Source organism: Phascolarctos cinereus, unplaced genomic scaffold (genome assembly GCF_003287225.1).
Source record: "Phascolarctos cinereus isolate Bilbo 61053 unplaced genomic scaffold, phaCin_HiC Scaffold_726;HRSCAF=1367, whole genome shotgun sequence".
Taxonomy (NCBI): domain Eukaryota; kingdom Metazoa; phylum Chordata; class Mammalia; order Diprotodontia; family Phascolarctidae; genus Phascolarctos; species Phascolarctos cinereus.
In genome coordinates this window covers 555,097-576,072 of record NW_027556098.1, presented here as the reverse complement: position 1 = coordinate 576,072, position 20,976 = coordinate 555,097, and the positions used below count along the sequence as shown (strand labels likewise).

Genomic DNA, 20,976 nt, shown 5'->3' with positions numbered 1-20,976 from the left:
TTTTCTAAGACTATCTCTGAAGGTAGTCAGTCACTAAGTTTTTATTAAGCAGCTAATATATTCCAGCCACGGTGCTAAGTTTTGGAGATACAAAAAAAGCCAAAGTCCTTGTCTTTGAGGAGCTCTCAGTCTAATGGTGGGGACAATGAAGAAATCAACTATATACAAACAAGCTATAACTGTATACAAGATAAATTGGAAATAATTCACCAAGAAAAGGTACTAGATTTGAGATTGGAAAAGGCTTCTGGTAGAAAGTGGGATGCTGGTTGGGCCCTGAAAGAAGTCAAGGAAGGCAAGAGGCAGAGATGAAGATGTACAAATAAGAATATTGCTGCCTCCTCTACTCCTTCACCCATGCACACTGGCCAGTGTTCTGAAGGGGAAGGAACATTGTGCAAATCAGAGAACTGTGCTTAAATTACACTTATCTTCCCAAAATGTAATTGTTTGCTTGTTTAAAGGTGCCCTTTTACTTTGAAGATGGCCCTTTATTAAAAAATAAATTTATCTATTTTTACTTTTCAACATTCACTTCCACAAGATTTTGAGTTCCAAATTTTCACCCCATCTTGCGTCTCTCCCCACCCCAAGATGGCATGTATTCTGAATACCCCTTCCCCTAGTCTGTCCTCCATTCTGTCACTCCCCCTCTTCTCTTATACCTTTCTCCTTCTATTTTCCTGTAGGGCAGGATAGTTTTCTGTACCCCATTGCCTGCATTTCTTATTTCCCAGTTGCATGTGAAAACCTTTTTTTTAAACGTGTTTTTAAAACTTTGGATTCCAAATATTCTCCCTCCCTCCGTCCCCACCCACCCTCATTGAAAAGGCAAGCAACTCAATATAGGTTATACATGTGCAGTTATGTAAAACACTTCCATAGTAGACATGTTGCAAAAAATTAACTCTATTTGTCTTAATCCTATCCTGCCCTCACATTTATTCTATTCTTGCTTTTGACACTTAGAAGTATTTGCTTCTGATTAACCCCCTTTCCCAATCTGCCCTCCTGTCTATCATCCTCCTGCTCGCTTGTCCCCTTCCCCCCTATTTTCCTGTAGGGTAAGATAGATTTCCATACCCAATTGAGTGTATGTTATTTCCTCCTTAAGCCAAATCCTATGAGAATAAGATTCACTCATTTCCTCTCACCTTCCCCCATTTCCCCTCCACTATAAGAGCCTTCTCTTTTCTGTTTTTTTGTTGTTTTGTTGTTTTTTTTTGTGTGTGTGTGACATAATTTACCTCGGGGCAGCTAGGTAGTGCAGTGGATACAGTACCAGCCCTGGATTCAGGAGGACCTGAGTTCAAATCCAGCCTCAGACACATAACACTTACTAGCTGTGTGACCCTGGGCAAGTCACTTAACTCCATTGCCTAGACAAAAAAAAGAAAAGAAAAGAAAAGAAAAAGACATAATTTACCCCATTCTACCTCTCCCTTTCTCCTTCTCCTAGTATAATCCTCTCTCACCCTTAATTTTATTCTCCAGATATGATCCCTTCATCTTCAACTCACCCTGTGCCATCTATCTATCTATCTATCTATCTATCTACCTATCTACATATAATTTTTTCCCTCCAACTACCCTAATACTGACAAAGGTCTCACAAGTTATAAATATCATCTTTCCATGCAGGGAATGTAAACAGTTCAACCTTAACAACCTTCCATCTACCAACCTCTAAGATGCTTTCTCACTTTCCTCAATGATTTGGTTTTCCTCTTTACCTCAACCCCTTAAGCAATTCTCAATAGCATCATCATTCACTTATAATCTTTCTAACATCCTGCTTTCAAAGTTCCTGAACTACTGTATCCTCCATCTCCACTCTACCTCAGCTGCTCATTGAGGTGGTTATAGTTTAAATCTCACCGTCATTCAAAGTTCCAAAATAATGAGCTCCATATTCCCATCTCTGATCACAATCTTTGATTCTTTTTCCCTAATTCCTTCTGTAGTTGCTTTATACTTTCATTGAAACCTTTCCATCCTTTGATCCCTGATAGTTTTCCCAGATCTCATCTCCTACTGTGCCTTCAAAGTCTTAAGTCTATGGTTCTCCTCTATTCTTAAATTGAGATTGGAAAAGACTTCCTGTAGAATGTGGGATTCTTGCCTCCCTGACCTCTTTGTATACCCGCCCTGATGGTCTCCAGTTGTGAGTAACTCCTAGCAACTGTTGGAAAGTCCTATCATCTCTCTTTTCTTCTTCTTCTCTCAAGACATCAAGCACAAGAAGACAGCACAAAACCAAGCTGACAGAATCTACTACAAATTAATGTTATATAACTTAAAAAGATCCTTCACAGCAACCCTTTTATTTCTTCTCTATCCCACTTTCCATGGCATTTACTCCAAACCTTCCATTCTCTTCTCAAGCTCCCACCTCTACCTCTACCCACCATCTTAGAAGATGATCTCACTTTCTTCTTTACCAAGAAGACTGAAGCCATCTGACATAAATTCCCCTATCCCACTTGTTCATGCTTCAGATCCTCTCTGTCCTCACCTATTTCTTCCTCTGTTCCTGTTGTCCCAGAGAATATGATGGCAACTCCCTGTGAACCATAACTCTTCCCTCTGTGCCAATGATCCTATTCTCTTTTATTTCCTTAAGGACCTTCTTCCATTGATCAACACACTCTCCTCTTCAACCCCTCCCTCTCTCTTAGCTCCCTTGTCCTGTTACAAACATTCTCATCTCTTTCCTATTCTAAAAGGTAATATCTTAACTCAATTACTTTGTCCTCTAAGCTATTGACCTAGCTATATCCTTCTCTTCAATGACAAATGGTCTGCAATTGCTGTCTCCATTTCCCTACCACCATTCACTCCTCAATCCCCTACAATCTAATTTCTATTCCTTTCATTTTACTGAAACATCTCTCTGTAAGCAGAGACGTTTTATTTGCCAAGTTCAATGGTCATTTCTTGCTTTTCCTTTAATTTTCTACAGCATTTGCCCCTGCTGGCCCTACTGTCCTCCTTCTTTTATTTCATCCTATCCCCTGACTTTCAAAGTACTGCTCTGTAAGGACTGTGTTCTCTACAAGATTATTGTTTGTTATATAGACTGAGCAAGATTGTATTTTTGTTGAGCCTGGTTCCATTTTCTTTATATATATATATACATATATGCATATGTACATACATATATACTTACATGTACGTATATACACACATGCATGTATGTATATGTATATGTATATGTATATGTATATGTATATGTATATGTATATATATGCATATGTACATACATATATACTTACATGTACGTATATACACACATGCATGTATGTATATGTATATGTATATGTATATGTATATGTATATGTATATGTATATGTATATGTATATGTATATGTATATGTATATGTATATGTATATACATTTTTAAATCCTGGGTAGAATGTTTCCCCCAGTATTGCCAGTTCATGCAGTATGCCTCAAGTTGCCTATGATTTGCTCTCATTTTAGGCAAGAAGAAAATGTCAAATCACTCCAGTATCTTCGCTAAGAAAACCCCAAAAAAGGTCACAAAGAGTTGGACATGACTGAAAAATGACTGAATAATAGCAGCAAAGTACTAATAGTCCCTCCTTCCCTTCAATATCTATCACATCTGTAGATCAAAAGCCCCACAAGGAAACTCTGTTTTTTAGGACACATAGAAATGGAGTCACCCAGTCAGTGGTGTCAGCGGTGGTCAACCCAGTCTAGGAGCAAGGCATATCTTATAGCACCAGGAACAAAAGGTTAGGATATTAGACCAAATGGGGAATATGTAGTAAACCTTAATGCAGAGCCAACATATTCAGATATGCAAACTTCAGTGTGCTTAGTGAGCTAGTAAAGAGTGTTTTTTGAATGTCTTCACTCTGTAAACTTCATAGTTTTCTTTATTAACTGTGAAATGCAAACCTATTATTAAATTGACATGCAGGGCATTATTTATGGCAAACTCAACCAAGGGTTGATAAAGTGCCCAGTGCTGCCTTAAATAGGAAAGGTAGCAGCACTGAAACTTCTACTTTATTGTAAACTCCATGAAGTCAGTGATCACATTTTCTCCAAACTTTGTATCTCCCTCAGCATGTAGCACAGTTGTTGATAATGTTTTGGTTTACTTACCCAATATCTTCATTGAATTGACCATGAAGTTGTTAAAACAATAGTTGAACTCAGAACATTTTCTATGGCACCTCTATCACTTGCTGTAAATGTTGCCCATGACCCTCATCTGATGTTATTCAAGACTGGTTCATCAGGTTTCATTTCCCAAAAGGGAAGTACTATGCCATAGACAAAGGACAGGGGATGTCAGGGCTAGGGGAATATTTCAATGATGTGTTACACTATTATGTATCTGGTTGTTCTGGATTAGGGCTGAAGACTCCTAATCTAGAAATACGTAAGAACCTTTTTCTTCATTTCAGCACTGAATTACATTGCTGTAGCTATCTTAGCATGCAAAGGCCACACTATCTCTGTGACCTCTGGGACCAACCTTTCCATGTACTTCATGACCTGAAACCTTTCTTTTACTAGACTATATAGTTCCTGGTGGTCATCTCTCCATAATAACTTCCTATTTTGTTTGTATCATCAAAGTGATATTTCTCATTTTGCTTGCAGTGTGTGAGACATGTAATTCCTTGATGGCCCCAAAGACAACTGAGTATCATTCTATAACTCTTCTTTCCTTTCTTTCCCTGGAAGGCCAGTTCCAAGTATAACATACATACACACACACACACACACACACACACACACGTGTATATACATATACATATATATATGCATACACATATGCATATACATACATACATACATACATACACACACACATGCATACATACCTATATAACATTTCCAACACCAACCTCTTCCATACAAATCTGTGGAATTGACCAGGCAAGAATTCATGCTTTACTCCTGACCTCTAAACTAGCTTTTCTCATACAGTCCTGGTGTCAATCCATGGGGGGGGGGGGGGGGTGCCATGGTGAAAGCATAGCCTATGGTGGGATTGATATGACCTTACTCTTACTTTAATTGGCTTAGAATTTAGTTACCTGGTACCTCCAGGAAGTAGTTTGGTACACTTTCTGATCTCTAGCTTTTTACCTCCTGCTCCTCCTCTCTTATTCTGAGGTGTTCATTAGATAGACCATCCAAATATGTGCTCCTGTAAGTTCCTGTAAGGCCAAAAGTAGGAAGTGTCCTTTACATCTTAAATACCTCCTGGAAGATTGACTTCTAACTGGGAAATGAGAACTAGAACTCTCATTGCCTTGGCAATGATCATCCCAACTGCTGTAGTTCCAATATAATCCTGCTGCTGGTGAGAGTGCTCATTGGAACATTGTTCATTGCTTCATTTGAAAATGTGTAGAATGAATTTGGTGTCTGTGTATCCAGAACTACTTAGGTAAATTTGACGTAGAGAGCCACTGTATGATAGACTATGCATTTGTGTGTGTATATACATGTATGCATACATGTATACACTATATATGTATATTTGTGTCTATCTATCTATATATCAACCTACCCTTATTCTGATATAGATAGCTTTTGTATTGATGTAGTTTGAAAGGAAACTACCTCTAGCATCTAGTTTAAAAAGCAGCCATAAAGATACATTTGGCGTAGTAAAAGAGACATAACAAGAAGCAATATAGTGTAATAGAAAGCTCTTAGTTTTGAGTTACAGGGCTTAGATTTGAATCCTGCCTTTGACACTTTCTAGATGTGTGACTTTGGGCAATTCTTTCACCTCTATGAACCTCAGTTTTCTCATCTATAAAATGGGGATAATAATAATTGCACTACTCACTTCTATAAGATAGTGAGGAAAAAGGGATTGTGAATATTTTAAGTGATATCTATTCACACACACATATATATGTATATATGTTATAATCATTGACCCATATTGACAAAAGAATGGTGAGAGACAAATCATCTCAAGTAAAATATATTCTTTTCTCAAAAACAAGGAAAAGGCTCAAATAAAAAAAAGTCTTTTATAGAAAGCAACTTAATAATGGAAGGAACATGAGAGGGATAACTAAATCTTCTCTCCCAGGTGATTTAGGTACAGAAATGAGAAAAAAAATAATGCCTTCCCTCATTAAATCTGTAGCTTATTGAGCCTTAAGATGTTTGCTGGAAGAGGGGATATTGGGGTGCTTGAGGAGAATGGACAGAGTGCATGGAGGGGATGTATATAAAGTAATATTTTGAAGGAGAAAAGGGCCATGCATGACTTGCCTTATGATGCACTTTGAGTTGAGGTTTTGGTTAATAAATTTAAATCTGGGCACATTGGTAGCAGTCAGCTCTGATTTGTTGTTCAAAGATGGTCAATATTCTTTGGAGTGATCCCAGAAGTAAAAAGGGCTGTCATCTAAACACAAGTCGAGGAGGAGGTTGTTATTTTGGACCAGATGTTACCACCAATGTATTGGACAAGTTTGCTCTGAAAATGATCATCAGGTCTCATGAATGTAAACCGGAAGGTTATGACATATGCCATGATGGAAAGGTAAGATAACATGACTTGTTATGTTTCTCAACACACACACACACACACACACACACGTATATGTTATAATCATTGACCTCTCTCTAGAGAGCCAGGTATCAAAAGAAGTGTCTTAGCTAAAAGTCCAAGAAAATCTCTCCAGTTGCAAAGGCAGGAGAGAGAGAAGAGAGAGGGGAGAGAGAGAGAAAGGAAAGAAGAGAGAGGGGGACAAAGGGGGAGAGAGAGAATTGGGTGCTAAGGGAGAGGAAAGGGGGAGGGGCAGAAAGTCTGAGCAATGCTGTGAAATGTACAATTCATAAATATATAGAGGAATCTTGTTGCCTTTTGCTTTAAGTAATATTTGGTTAGTCAGCCTGATTTCCTTTGAAAATAAATAAATTCGTAGACAAGGGCCTGATATAAAACATATTTTGGCCTCTGAGGGAAAGAGGCTGTCTTGACTTCTTTGGATTCTGATTCATCTTTCCTGTATTACCTTGGACAAGTCACCACCTTCCTGTGTCTCAGTTTTCTCATTGATAAAATAAAAAATTTAGACTAGGTACCCCCCAAACCCCCTCCAGCTCTAGGTCTATGATCCTGTGACCCCTAAATTCATTAATTTGAAAATAAATCAATCTCCAAAGCAGTACATTCTGTTGGGGAAAATATTTAGGCCTACAGAGAAAGGAGGCAGCTGACCGAGTTGTCTTCTTTCCTCTCCAATTTGTTCTTTGTTGCCCTTTGGCCTTTTCCTTTTGGCTTTGGTTAAAAGCAACATAAAGCATTCGTTCTCACCAAGCTAAGTAATTAATCTCAGATGAGGGAGGGGTTAACTACTCTAGCTTTAGCTATAGTGGATACTGTACAGAATTTTAGGGAGTATTTCGTGGAATCTTGGTAGTCTCTGACAAAAACTCTAGAGATAGCCTTGGATGAGTGTGCAGATTCTTTGACTTGGGGATGATTTATGGATTGGTTGATTGCAGCTCCTTTAGATTGGCTTAAGGCTCCCTAAGCCTTGCAGAGACAGTTTGTATAGTAACTCAAATGTTACACTGGATGAGGTAGTGGTCTTTTATCCACGTGGGCATTTCCTCCAATGATGCAAATCACAACCTACCCATGGCTTCCCTTCTTGTGTTCAAGTCCTCCCAAAAATTCTCCCCAAGAGGTCCACCCAATGTGTTGGAAGCTTTCCTTGCCTTTTCTTGACATCAAAAACATAACTGTGGAGCACACAGGCTATCCTTTGGTTAATCATCACTCTACATGGCCAGTCTGTCTTCTTTTTCACTCATACATTTCTTTGATACTAGAGAGAGTATAGACAATATAGAGTACCATCAGTTAGATGGACAATGTATAGAACTTTCCCATCTATAATACAAAATAATATGATTATTATTATGGGTATAATTTATGCTATGAAGACATTATTTGTGTATTATAATATCTGTAATATTATATAATGTTTATTATTGTAATATAAATGGGGATATTCTATACATTGTACATCTAAATACCTATCATATATGGACTAAAACAATATAAAAAAATTCTTTTCTGATCCCAAAATTCTCTCTGACACAAAGGCCTGTCTTTCTGGTACCAATATTTGACTAGTGGTGCTGTATGTTATGGAACACTACAGTCTCTAGAAAATTGAAGTGAATATCATTCAGAAAACAAAGGAAAGGCAGGGGTGGAGGTGAGTGGACTACAAAACACATCACAAATAAGGAATTACTAAGGTGATCTGCAGTGAACAGTGCCAATCAAAGAAATGTATGAGTGTAGTTGGGTTTTGGTTTTTTTTTTTTTTGAGAGACTGAGATCTCTCCTGCCTAATTCTGAATAGGTGTCCTTCCTATAGTAACTGTGGAGAAGAAAAGAAAGGAAAGGATCATAGATGAGCTGTTAATTAATTTATTTTTATTAATTTAAATTAAATTTAATTAAATTAAATTTAAATTAATTTAAATTTAAATTAAAATTAATTTAAAAATTAATTTAAAAAATACTCCAGCAATAATACAAAATCATTACCATCTCACATAGCAGCATTTTCTTCCTTGTCCAAGTATTTTCATCAACATTATCTCATTTTAACCATATAACAATCTCATAAAGCGGATATTAAGAAGAGAAAACACCAAAAAAATGAAGTGACTCGTCTTAGGCTATGCACTAGTTAGTGACTATTGACTGGATCTCCTGGTGCTAAGCAGGTGATTTGATACACACCAATCTTGGTGAATAATTCAACATCCTTGGTAGTAGTTCAGGTTTCAGGGCCCCTCCAAGCTCCAAACTTAGAGCATTTCATCCTTTGGAGACATGTTTCACTTAGTTATTAAGGTAAGAGGAAGATTGTGGCCCTAGACAAATCTTGATTTGTATTATGATAGCTAGCTATGTTAGAGGGAAAAAATAAAGATTAGTTAGCCTCCTATGACCTCAGAGTTTGCAGCTATGAAAGCAAAAAGCTCCTAGTCCTGAAACTGAACTGTTTACAAGTCGCTAGGTGAATATACTGAGAATATTGGATTAGAATAATTCATCAGAAAATCAAATAGCTACAAATATGCTGATCGGGTACAGTCTCTACACTCTCACCACAATGCAATTAGTTCCTCTGTAGCAAACATAGATAGTTTTCTAAAGTCACTATGAGAATCTACATTTCTGACTGCTTTGAGGACACGCATAAAGCCAATATTTTCTTTATCCTTAATCAGATCATCACAGTGTTTTCTGCATCTAACTATTATGAAGAAGGCAGTAATAGAGGTGCTTATATCAAACTGGGCCAGGATAATGTTCCTCGATTTTTCCAGTACCAATCCAACCATATAACTCAAGGGAAAACTCTTCATGAAAGGTACAGTTGTACTTCATGGTGAATACTGATGAATCAAAACCCTGTGTATGTTTTATTTTGTTATATATTACTACGGAGATTAATTACTGTTACTGCAAAGGGTAGACAGGTATTGCTAACATGAACAAAATATGGAGAAATGTATTTCCATGGGGAAAAAAAAATGCTACCTGTAGGCAGGACAATGTACCAGCTCAACTTGCAATGCTTGTTGCTAGAACGTTCCAATCCCAGCTTAGCCATTGTGTTTCCTTCCCTTTCCTAGCATTGGTAGCTTTCTTCCTCTTTCATTCATCTTTTAACTCCATGCCATCTCAAATTTACTCAACGTTAAGATTATAAACTGGCCAACTATATTCCCTATTGAATGTATTTCTTGTCTCAGTTTAATTGGTTTCAGAAATTAGCTGATTCCTGCTGAAAGAGCTAACATAAACAGGAACTTTCTTCAGCTGTAAAATACGAATTCTAACTACTTCTGTGCATTTTTATTTTTGTTTTCCCTCTTTTATCACCACCATTCAAACCCTTTCTATTCTAGTCTTGCCTCTCTACTGTCTCACTGTCTTCAAATTCTGGTTGTCCTTATTAGCTAAGTGATCTTGGACAAGTCAGTTTTTTAGGGCCTAGGTTTTCTATTCTGTGAAATGAGGGAGCTGACCTAGAATCAAGGGTGGGCAACCTGTGGCCTTGAGGCCACATGTGGCCCTCTACGTCCTCAAGTGTGGCCTTTTGAATTGAATCCAAACTTCACAGAACAGATCCCCTTAATAAAAGGATTTGTTCTGTGAAACTTGGACTCAGTCAGAAGGCTGCACCCAAGGACCTAGAAGGCCACATGTGGCCTTGAGGCTGCAGTTTCTCCACCCTGATTACTAGATGATCTCAAACATTCTTCCATTTAGTATTGTACTTAGGGGTGGTGGGAAGGGGGAGAAGGGATTGGGTGCCTAACAAATAGTATATAATGGCTGAATAATCCCAGAGGTCAAGTTTTTGAAGCAAGATGAAGGAATTTGTGTAATTCATGTTGAAAACTAGTAATAAGTGATAGTGAAACAACATATTAATATGAAGTATTTATTTTTAAAAGCTTACTAATGCAATTTTTTTCTGACACTTGCTGTAACAAGTTCATTCCACTCTCCCTCACCAGTCCCCTATTATCAATATCAAACAGAAAGGGAAAATAGATCCTTTGACTCTGGCAATATGGTACTAGCATTTACTATTGTATTTGACCAGAATTTTGTCGTCATTCCATGTTGACTATATTTACACAGTTGTAACCATTTTCTGTATTGTTCATTTGATGTTAGATTTTTTGTTTTGTTTTGTGTCTGTTATATTTCACTTTCCACAAGTTTGACATTCCCTCTAGGGCTATTTTCCCCAGACTTCCACCAGCATTGGCAGAGCCCCAGAGCGGATTATATGACTCCGCAGGATTTTAGGGATATAACCCTGAGGGGACCAGGGTGGTTTTAACACATTTACTCAAAGTCCCCAACAGTATGCTCCAATTGATTATCTAGTTAATATTAATTGTCCAAACCAAGTTCATTAGCTTTTAATTAGAGGTATTTACTAAACAGTTCTAATAAGAATAATTGGAACAAAATATTTCCCCCCAAATCTGGAACGCACTGTCCCACAAGTACATACGGAAGTCTAAGGCAAAGAGGGTTCTAGTTTTTCTGAAGCTTCACTTCTATTTGAATGTTTAGTAACTAGAACTAATCCTTTTTATTAAGGGTGTTTGTTCTGTGAAGTTTGGATTCAGTCAAAGAGCCGCACTTGAGGACCTAGAGGGTCACATGTGGCCTTGAGGCCACAGGTTGCCAACCCCTGGTCTAGTTTGCCCTTTCTCAGCTACATTGTTTGTTACTCTTTTATTTCTCTGCTGACATGGTGAACAGCCGTGGGAAAAGTGGAAGAATGTCATGCTCCTTTAGGGCTTATTCCCACTGATCTTTGCTGTCTTTGGGTATAGCTGCAAGGGATCTGCTTTCTCAAACAGCTCTTGAAGCTGGACCTCCAAATTGTTTATATTCGTCATTCATCACAGCATAATATTACGTTGCCCTTGTATTACTTGTTAAGCCATTCTCCAGTAAATGGATCCATATTTTGTTTCCAGATTTTTGGTATCACAGATGCTTCTATAAATAGTGTTGTATGTATGAGTTTTGGTTTTTTAGTTTGGTTGTTGTTTTTTGCTGTCAATAATATCCATAATATCATATTAGTGAGATCCTCGGATCAAAGATTATAAATAATTTTGTAACCTATATAATTTATTTCTTAAAATAGGGTGGATATCGTTGAAAGTGCTGCCTTCAAGATATTAGGAGAGAGAATGATAAGCCGGCAAAGCAGCCTCATAAAAGCTTTCCACAAGTATGATCCGAATAACACAGGTAAAAAACAAAAAGAAAAGCAAAGCCACATGATTCCTAGCTTCTCTGAACACATCAATCCACACATAGATAACTCTTCATTCTCTTCTTTTCTTTTTGATTTCAATTTCTTTAGAAATGAAGGTAATCCACTAATAAAGATACAGATAAGAAGAACACAAGGATTTCTGAGGCTCCTACTATGTGCGAGGCACTGTGCTATGTGCTTTACAAATATTGTCACATTTGATCCTCACAACAACCATGGGAGGTAGTTGTTATTATTATCCCCATATTACAGTTGAAGAAACTGAGGCAGATAGAAGTCAAGCAGCTTGCCCAGGGTCACACAGCCAATAAGTTGACTGAGGCAGATTTGGACTCAGGCCTTTTGACTTAGACCCAGTGCTCTATCTACTACATTACCTACCTTGCATTAGATAGATAGAAAGATAGATATAACATTTAATAAGTGCTTGCTATATGCAGTGGGGATAAAAAAACAAAAACTAGATTGTTTAGGCCCTAAGGGCTTAGTGGTTCTATGTGGGGACTCATCCATTCTTGAATCAGTTTCAGGGTAGAGTCATTCTCAAGGTGATGAAACAGCTGGTATTCAAAGTAGAACAGGCTAGAGAATGAGCATGTCTGGGGCTTCTAATGAAGCCTAGACAGGGACTTACCAATCAAGACAGAATTCAGTATTTCCTGAGACTCCCTCTTTTCATTAAAATACTTTAAACATAGGCAGTATAGTCATCTAGATCTTCCATAAAGCAACTTGCTGGAAGGAAGCTGGGTACCTTGGAAGGAGTCATTCCTCTCTTAGGGCTCTATCTCTTGCCTATAGCACCTATTTACTTTTTGAAAAATTATAAATCTACCATCTTAGAAGAGGAGCAACCATTACAAAGCCCTTGTTACCTCTACCTTTTCATTCATTCAGACACCTAGCAATGGGGGGATGAAGAGGCCATACCTTTAGAGCAAGGAAACAAAGATTTGCCTTAAAAAAAACCAAACAAACAAAAAACCCAGGTACAGAACTAAGCAAACCATATGTTCACTTTACGGTCAAAGCTGATATTATTATAAAGACCTCATTGTGAAAGAGTCCAAACCTTATAGTTGGGGCCAGTTTCTCCCAAATAAATTTCTGTATCAATGGGTTCTCAAAACATATATCCTAAGGGGCAGCTAGGTGGAGCAGTGGATAGAGTACCGGCCTTACAGTCAGAAGGCCCGAGTTCAAATCTGGCCTCAGACACATAACACTTACTAGCTGTGTGACCCTGGGCAAGTCATTTAACCCCAATTGCCTTACCCCCCAAAAAACCAAAAACAAACAAAAACATATATCCTAGATGGCAATTTTTGACTATCAAGAGTGCTGTGCCTATATCAAGATCACATCATGAGAATGAGTTCTTCCTAAATTCAGAAGCCATATTTCAGTTCTAAATAGTACTGTCATGCAAGGAACCACTATTGTCACCTCCAAGATACTAGTCATAGAGTATGGCTCCATTCCTAATGCTATTGCTAGAAATGCTTGGAAATGTCCTATTGCTGAATTAGACAGGATAAATTTTCTTCCCACCCTCTTCCCTCCAAGCTAGGAGAAAAGAACCCAATACCCCATGTTCCAGCCAAACTGGTTCTGTGAGGGATATAAAAGATCACATAATAATGATATCCGACATTTAGGTAGCCCTTGCTAAGGCCAATTCCTCTACTTGCCCATTTAAACACATTTCCTCCTATATCCTCCTGTAGCTCACTCCTTTGATCATTTCTTCTCGTATCCAGTCATTCTCTCTCTACTGCTTCCTTCCCTTGCTGCCTAAAAATGGTCCCAGGTCTCCCCCATCCTCAAAAAAGTATCACTTGACCCTGACCTCTCCTCAAATTGTCATTCTAAATCTCTTCTCCCTTTCATGGTCCAGTCCTTAAGAAAAGCCATCCACACTCCTGGTCTCTACTTCCTCACCTTCCATTTACTTCCTGACTCCTTGCAATTTGGCTTTCAAGCTTACCCCTGGAATGTATGCTATCCCCAAGGTTAACCACAATCTTTTAGTTACTAACCGTTTTCTCAGCCCTCAGCCCTCCTGACCTCTCTGGTATGCCTGACACAACCCTGCCCTCCTTCTCAATAACTTCTTCGCTGATAATTTTGCTGACACTACTTTCTCCTAGTTCTACCCATATGACTGCTCCCCAGTTTCTTTCAGTGGCTTATTGTCAGTGTCCCACTTCTATTCACAGGTTTCCCCCAAGTTCTATCCTGGGTTTTCTCCTTCCTCTTTACTGTCTCTCTCTCTCTTTGTAATGCTGTAAGCTCTCATCAGTTCAATTATCATTTCTTTTAGGATGGCTACCAAATTTGTATTATATGACCCTCATTACTTACTGAGTTCTGTTCTGTATTCCGACTACCTACTGGGTATCTCCACGTAGATATCCTATTAGAATCAAAACCTCAAAATGCCAAAAAGGGAAACAATGAATTTTTTCCTTCAAAGCTATCACCTCCAAATTTCTCTATTCCTGTTGAGACCTCCACCATCCTCTCAGTCACCCAAGTTTATAACTTCAGAGTCACGCTTGACTTTTCATCCTCACAAACATCTCACACAACAACCAGTTGCCAAGTTGTACCAATTTTATCTCCACAATAACTCTCATATCTCCTTCTCTCACTTAATATGATCACCATCCTCATTCAGGCTCTCATCATGGACTATTGTACTAGCTTCTTAATTAGTCTCTATGCTTCTAGTTTTTACCTTCTTCAATTCATCCTTAATATGGCTATCATACTTATCTTCCTAAAATACAGGACCGTCTCTCCTCTGTTCAAGAATATTCTATGGCTCCCTATTGCCTTCAATTCAAAACAGAGAGTCTTCAGCATGGCATTTAAAGCCTTTCTCAGTCAGGCTCCAGCCTCTCTTTTTGTTTTTGTTTTTTGTTTTTGGCTACGCAATGGGGTTAAATGACTTGCCCAGGGTCATACAGCTAGCAAGTGTCAAGTGTTTGGTCTGAGGCCAGATTTGAACTCAGGTCCTCCTGACTCCAGGGCTGGTGCTCTGTCCACTGTGCCACCTAGCTGCCCCCAGCCTGTCTTTTCAGAATTATTTTATTTTACTCCTCTTCCTTTCATTTAAACTGGCCAGCCTGCTATTCCAGTAATGTGGCATTGTATCTTCTACCTCTGTGCCTTTGTGCAGGCTACACAGCTGCACTCCATTCACTTGCTCCTAATCTCCATTTCTTGGAATCTTTAGTTTCCTTACAGCTGTTGCTGGTGTCACCTCCTAGAAAAATGACAATTTTTCTCATCACCATGATTGTTGTGCTCTATCCAACCTCAGAGTATTATATATGTTTTATCAAATAATGAAATGGAAGTCCTTAGAGGGCAGGAACTATTTTTATGTATTTATCCTTGTGTATCTAACAAGTAATAGTGCCTTGCATTTAGCATGCACTTTAAGAAATGCTTGTGGGGCAGCTAGGTGGTGCAGTGGATAGAGCATCTGCCCTGAAGTCAGGAGGACCTGAGTTGAAATCTGGCCTCAGACCAAACACTTGACAATAGTATGACCCTGGGCAAGTCACTTAACCCCAATTGCTTTAAAAAAAAACAACAACCAAGAAATGCTTGTTGAATTTTCTTTGTTGAAGTGAATTGTTTCATTGATTCTCTTTATAGATGGTACTAGCCACATGTAATACATTATTGGTATTATTATCCTAATTTTACAGATGAGGAAACTGAGGCTCAAAGACATTAATTAAAACTTGACTTTAGTCACATAGTTAGTAGATGGGTGATAGGATATTTAAACTAGGGTATTTCTTTCTAACTCCAAATATAACATCTTTCTACTAACCCACTCTTATCCTGGCTGTAATGGGTTCCTTCCTCTAGGATACTCATAATCTAGAAAGAAAGACAAGATAAATAAATAATGGAAGAAGGATAGAGAGGGGAAGGAAATAAGTATTTATTAAGTGCTAATTGTGTGCCACTCACTGCGCTAAATGCTTGACAAGTATTATCTCATTTTGTCCTCATAATAACGCTGGGAGCTAGGTGCTATTATTATCCTCATTTATAATTGAGGAAACTGAGGCAGACAGAGTTTAAGTGACTTGCCCTGGGTCACACAGCTAGGAAGTGTCTGAGGCTGAATTTGAACTCAAGTCTTCTTGACTCCAAGCTTCAGAGCTCTATGCACTGTGCAACCTAGCTGCAATATACAAGAAACACTTTGAAAACCTAAGCAAATAAGAAATAACATAGTACAAACTACAAGTAAATGCAAAGTAAAGCAAAGAAGGAATTGGTATATATGTTATGAACAGGAAATGAGATTTGCCTTTAAATGTTTAAAGGCAACAAGGAATGTCATGTACAAGGTTTGTTCTATTTACTATTTATGACTCCAGAGGGCAGAGCTAGGACCGAGGAGTTAAAGTTACAGGTGGAAAGTTTGGGGCTCAACAAAAAGAAGAATTTCTAATAATTAAAGCTATTTGAAAAGGCAATAGATGGCTCAAGATGTGATTTCCCTGTCACTGTAGATGTTTAAACAGAGGCTGGGTGACCACTTGGAGATGGTATAGAGAATACTCATGCCTTTGGCTGGGCAAGATGGCTACTGATCTATCTTCTAATACTATGCTTCTATGACTTGGTTTTGAGGAAGGCTCATAGCAAAGGCACAGAAAGAACAAGGGAATTCCTGAACTTAACGTATCTGCTGTCTATACCACTAATTTTATACCTAATTATAAGCCACACTGAAACATCTCTTATGTTGTTCGATAAATTCTCATACAATTTTAATATTGAAGAACCACAGCGGGACCCACAAAGGCTGGGATACTGTTTGGCTCCCTTCTTCACTAAGGGTCTTTTCTGCTCTGAACCCACTCATGCTGTTAGACTAACTTTAGTTCTAAGGAAAATCTAACTTTTAGTGAGAGGATTAGGTTTCTTTTTCTTCCACTCTTCATTTCATTTAAGCCCCACCCCAGTGCCCTCATGACAGTTGCTTAGAACTATTATTATAGCTCACTTTTTCCAAAAGGAAGTTAAAAAAGGGTTCAAGGTATACGGTATGAATCAAATGTGGGACAATGAATTTATTCTTATCCATTGGGGATAAAAAGTAAACAAAGAAGATTCAAAGTGTGCATTAACAAAACATAAAACAATATTAAATAACGCAACTTATAGCTACTGTCTGCTGAGAGGATGAAATATAAATTAATTTCAAAAGAACACAAACAGTTTCCTGGAATGCTAATTAGGCATTTTACATTTCCCCTTGACTCTGTACCATCCAAACAACTTGAAGTATGTGTCTGTTGCACTGTATTGGGGAAGCTTAGGCCAATCATCTCCTCTAGGTCCTCTCCATGAGTGCTGCAAGAGTTGCTGAGGTCTCCTCCCCTGCCACCATTAAGCTACAACCTGAAGGGACCCAGGACCTTTGAACCTCTCCAACTCACAACTCATTGCCGGTCCTGGACGTGTCCATCTCAGGATAGATACTCATTCACCAAAGATAAGAAAGGAACACAAAAGGAAAAAAAAAGGCTTCCAGGGGACCCAGGTACAAGCCTTTCTAATCCCTCCTCTTTATTAATCGTCTCTTGGGCATGGTAACCATGACATTAGGGAGGAGAAAGGCCAGACTCAGCCCACTGCTCCCTGAAAGTCACGGTGTCATATAATGCCAACTGGAGAGTTGGAGGAAGAGAGACTGAGCTGGAAGCTGTATCTTCTTTTAACTAACACAACACCTGTCACAGAACAAGGGTGCTCCTCAGGATTTGCTGTGTCATGCCAAAACACCAACTCCTTTCAGCACTGGGTCACTAAGACCTTAAAGAGACCCCAAAGTTCCCACATGATTTACCAGAACCAGGAAGAGTAACTCTTAGAATGCTCTGTAAGATAGCCTATGTTGAACTGTTATTTAGTTTTCATGTTTTAATCGTCTATCTACATCTAAATTCCTTGAAGGGAAATATATGTAGGTAGGTAGCCAGCTAGCTGATGGATAGATAGAGGGACAGTCAGACAGATAGAGACATAGAGGTAGATAAATAGAGAGATAAAGACAGGTAGACAGAAAGAGAGGGACATAATGATAGGTAGATAGACACACTGTGAGAGGGACATGTAGACATAGATAGAACATTTATTAAGTATTTAATACATATCTGGCACTGTGCTAAGTACTGGGGATTCAAATGCAAATAAAATAGCCTCTGTCCTCAAGGAGTTTACATTCTAATGAGAGAAGATGACACATATAGAGGTATTGGAAAGGGAAGAAGAGTACTGAGAGAGGCTGTTTCAGCAAGAAAAAGGAGTAGAATCTGGAGATAGTCCAAGGGAGAGGGATATGAAGCATGGCGTGATTTTTTCCCAAAACGCTGGTCCCAAATGGGGAGGGAGTGGTTAATTAAGAGATGAGGGCCCCAGGGTAGAAGCTGTCAAGAGTGGCAATGCTGCAGTCAAGGAGGGTTTATAGAGAGTCAATTCAAGAAAGAATGTGTTTTATATTTCTCATACAAATCTTTATATCTCTTATTACTGAAGTAATAACTTTATATACATATATATACACACACACACACACACACATATGTGTGTGTGTGTGCATATATGTATATTTATGAGGAATTACCTCAGTATATTAAGTACTTTCTATGTGCAAAACACTATATTAAGTTCTGGGAAAGTGACAATGATATAATGCTTTTTAAAAAATTCTATTATATACTTATTTATTTTTAACGTACATTTAAAAATTGTTTTAGTTATGAATTCTCTCTCTCCCTCCTATCTCTCCCCAACTAAAATGTACTATCAATTATACATGTGAAATTATGCAAAACATATTTCTATGTTAGCCATGTTGCAAAACAACAACAACAACAACAAGAAAAATAAAGTGAAAAAATTATGCTTCCGTCTGCATCCAGAGTCCATCAGTTCTCTTTCTGGGTGTTGACAGCATTTTTCATCATTAAGTCCTTTGGAGCTGTCTTGGATCATTGTATTAATCAGACTCGCTAAGTCATTCATAATTGATCATCACACAATATTGTAGTTATTCTGTACAATGTTCTTTTGGTTCTGCTAACTTCACTTTGCATCAGTTCATATAAGTCTTCCCAGGCTTTTCTGAAACCATCCAGCTTGTCATTTCTCATAACACAATAGTATTCCATCACAATCATATACCACAACTTGTTCAACCACTCCTCAATCAATGGGTATCCCCTTAATTTCCAATTCTTACCACCACAAAAAGAGCTACTATATATCTTTTATATATATATGTCAAAAGATCTGTACGATGTTATAGCCCTTTCTGCCTAGTTCCAAATTGATCTCCAGAATGATTGGACTAGTACACAACTTCACTAACAGTGCCTTAATCTCCCAATTTTTCCACATCCTCTCCAACTTTTGTGATTTCCTTTTTCTGTCATCTTAGCCAGTCTGATAGGTGTGAGGTGGCATCTTATGGTTGTATCAATTTGCATTTCTTAAATCAACAGTAATTTAGAGCATTTTTTCATATGCCTATAGATAGTTTTGATTTCTTCTTCTGAAAACTGCCTGTTCATATCCTTTGACCATTTATCAATTGGGGAATGACTTGTATTCTTATAAATATGATTTAGTTTTCTATATATTTGAGAAATGAGGCCTTTATTAGAGAAAATTGCTGTAAAAATTTTCTCCCCAGTTTTCTGATTTCCTTCTAATTTTAGCTGCATTGGTTTCATTTGTGCAAACCCTTTTAGATTTCATGTAATCAGAGTTATCCATTTCAAATCCCATGATCCCCTTTGTCTCTTGTTTGGTTATAAATTTTTCCTTTACTCATCTGACAGCTAAAATTTTCCATGCTTCCCCGATTTGCTTGTGATATCACTCTTTATGTCTAATTCATGTACCCATTTTGATTTTATTTTGGTATACATTGTGAGATGTTAGTCTATACTTAGTTTCTACCAAACTGCTTTCTAGTTTTCTAAGCAATTTTTGTCAAATAGTGAGTTCTTATCGCAAAATTTTGGACCTTTGGGTTTCTCAAATACCAGGTTACTATGGTCACTTAGTACTATATGTTGTTTGCTTAATCTATTCCACTGATCCACCACTCTATTTCTTAGCCAGTACAAGACTATTTTGATGATTATTGCTTTGCAATACAGTTTGAGATCTGGTACTGCTAGGCTGCCTTCCTTCACACTTTTTTCATTGATTCTCTTGATATTCTTGACCTTTTGCTTTTTCAGATGAATTATTACTTTTTCTAGTTCTATAAAATATTTTTGGTAGCTTGATTAGTATGGCACTGAATAAGTACAATAATTTAGGTAGAATTGTCACTTTTATAATATTGACTTGGCTTATCCATGAGCAATTAATATTTTCCCAATTGTTTAGATCTATCTTTATTTACGTGAAAAGTGTTTTATAATTGTGTTCATATAGTTCCTGGGTTTATCTTGGCAAGTAGACTCCCAAGTGTTTTATACTGTCTGCAGTTATTTTATTTTATTGGGATTAAGTGACTTACCCAGGGTCACACAGCTAGTAAGCATCCAGTGTCTGAGGCTGGATTTGAACCCAGGTCCTCCTGACTCCAGGCCCGGTGGTCTATTCACTGCACCACCTAGCTACTCCCATATAGCTATTTTAAATGGAATTTCTCCTTTTGTCTCTTCCTGCTGGACTTTGTTGGTAATAAATAGAAAGGCTAATGATTTATGTGGGTTTATTTTATATCTTGCAACTTTGCTGAAATTATTTATTTCAACTTGCTTTTTTAGTTGCTTCTCTGTGATTTTCTAACTATACCATCATAGCATCTGTAAGGAGCAATCTTTTTTTTCCTCATTGCCTATTCTAATTTCTTCAATTTTTCCCTTCTCTTGTTGCTATAGCTAGCATTTCTTGTACAATATTGAATAATAGTGGTAACAATGGGCATCCTTGTTTCACCCCTGATCTTATTGGGAATGCTTCTAGCTTATTCCCATTATATAAGGAAGACCTTATCCCCATTAAAGATAATGTTTGTTGATGGTTTTAAATAGTTACTACATAGAAA

General features: G+C 37.8%; 1 protein-coding gene across 8 annotated transcripts in view; it reads left to right on the top strand.

Moving 5' to 3' along the window:
* PPEF1 (protein phosphatase with EF-hand domain 1) overlaps positions 1–20,976 on the top strand; it is a 138,243-nt gene that overhangs the window by 103,514 nt on the left and 13,753 nt on the right. For 6 of the 8 annotated variants that reach the window (XM_021007417.2, XM_021007419.2, XM_021007421.2 and 3 more), the window contains 3 exons: positions 6,371–6,556; positions 9,277–9,419; positions 11,733–11,839. In XM_021007417.2, coding sequence (XP_020863076.1) covers positions 6,371–6,556; positions 9,277–9,419; positions 11,733–11,839 — 436 coding nt within the window. The remainder of the gene's footprint in view (positions 1–6,370; positions 6,557–9,276; positions 9,420–11,732; positions 11,840–20,976) is intronic. The other 2 variants (XM_078146077.1, XM_021007422.2) reach the window with 1 other exon arrangement.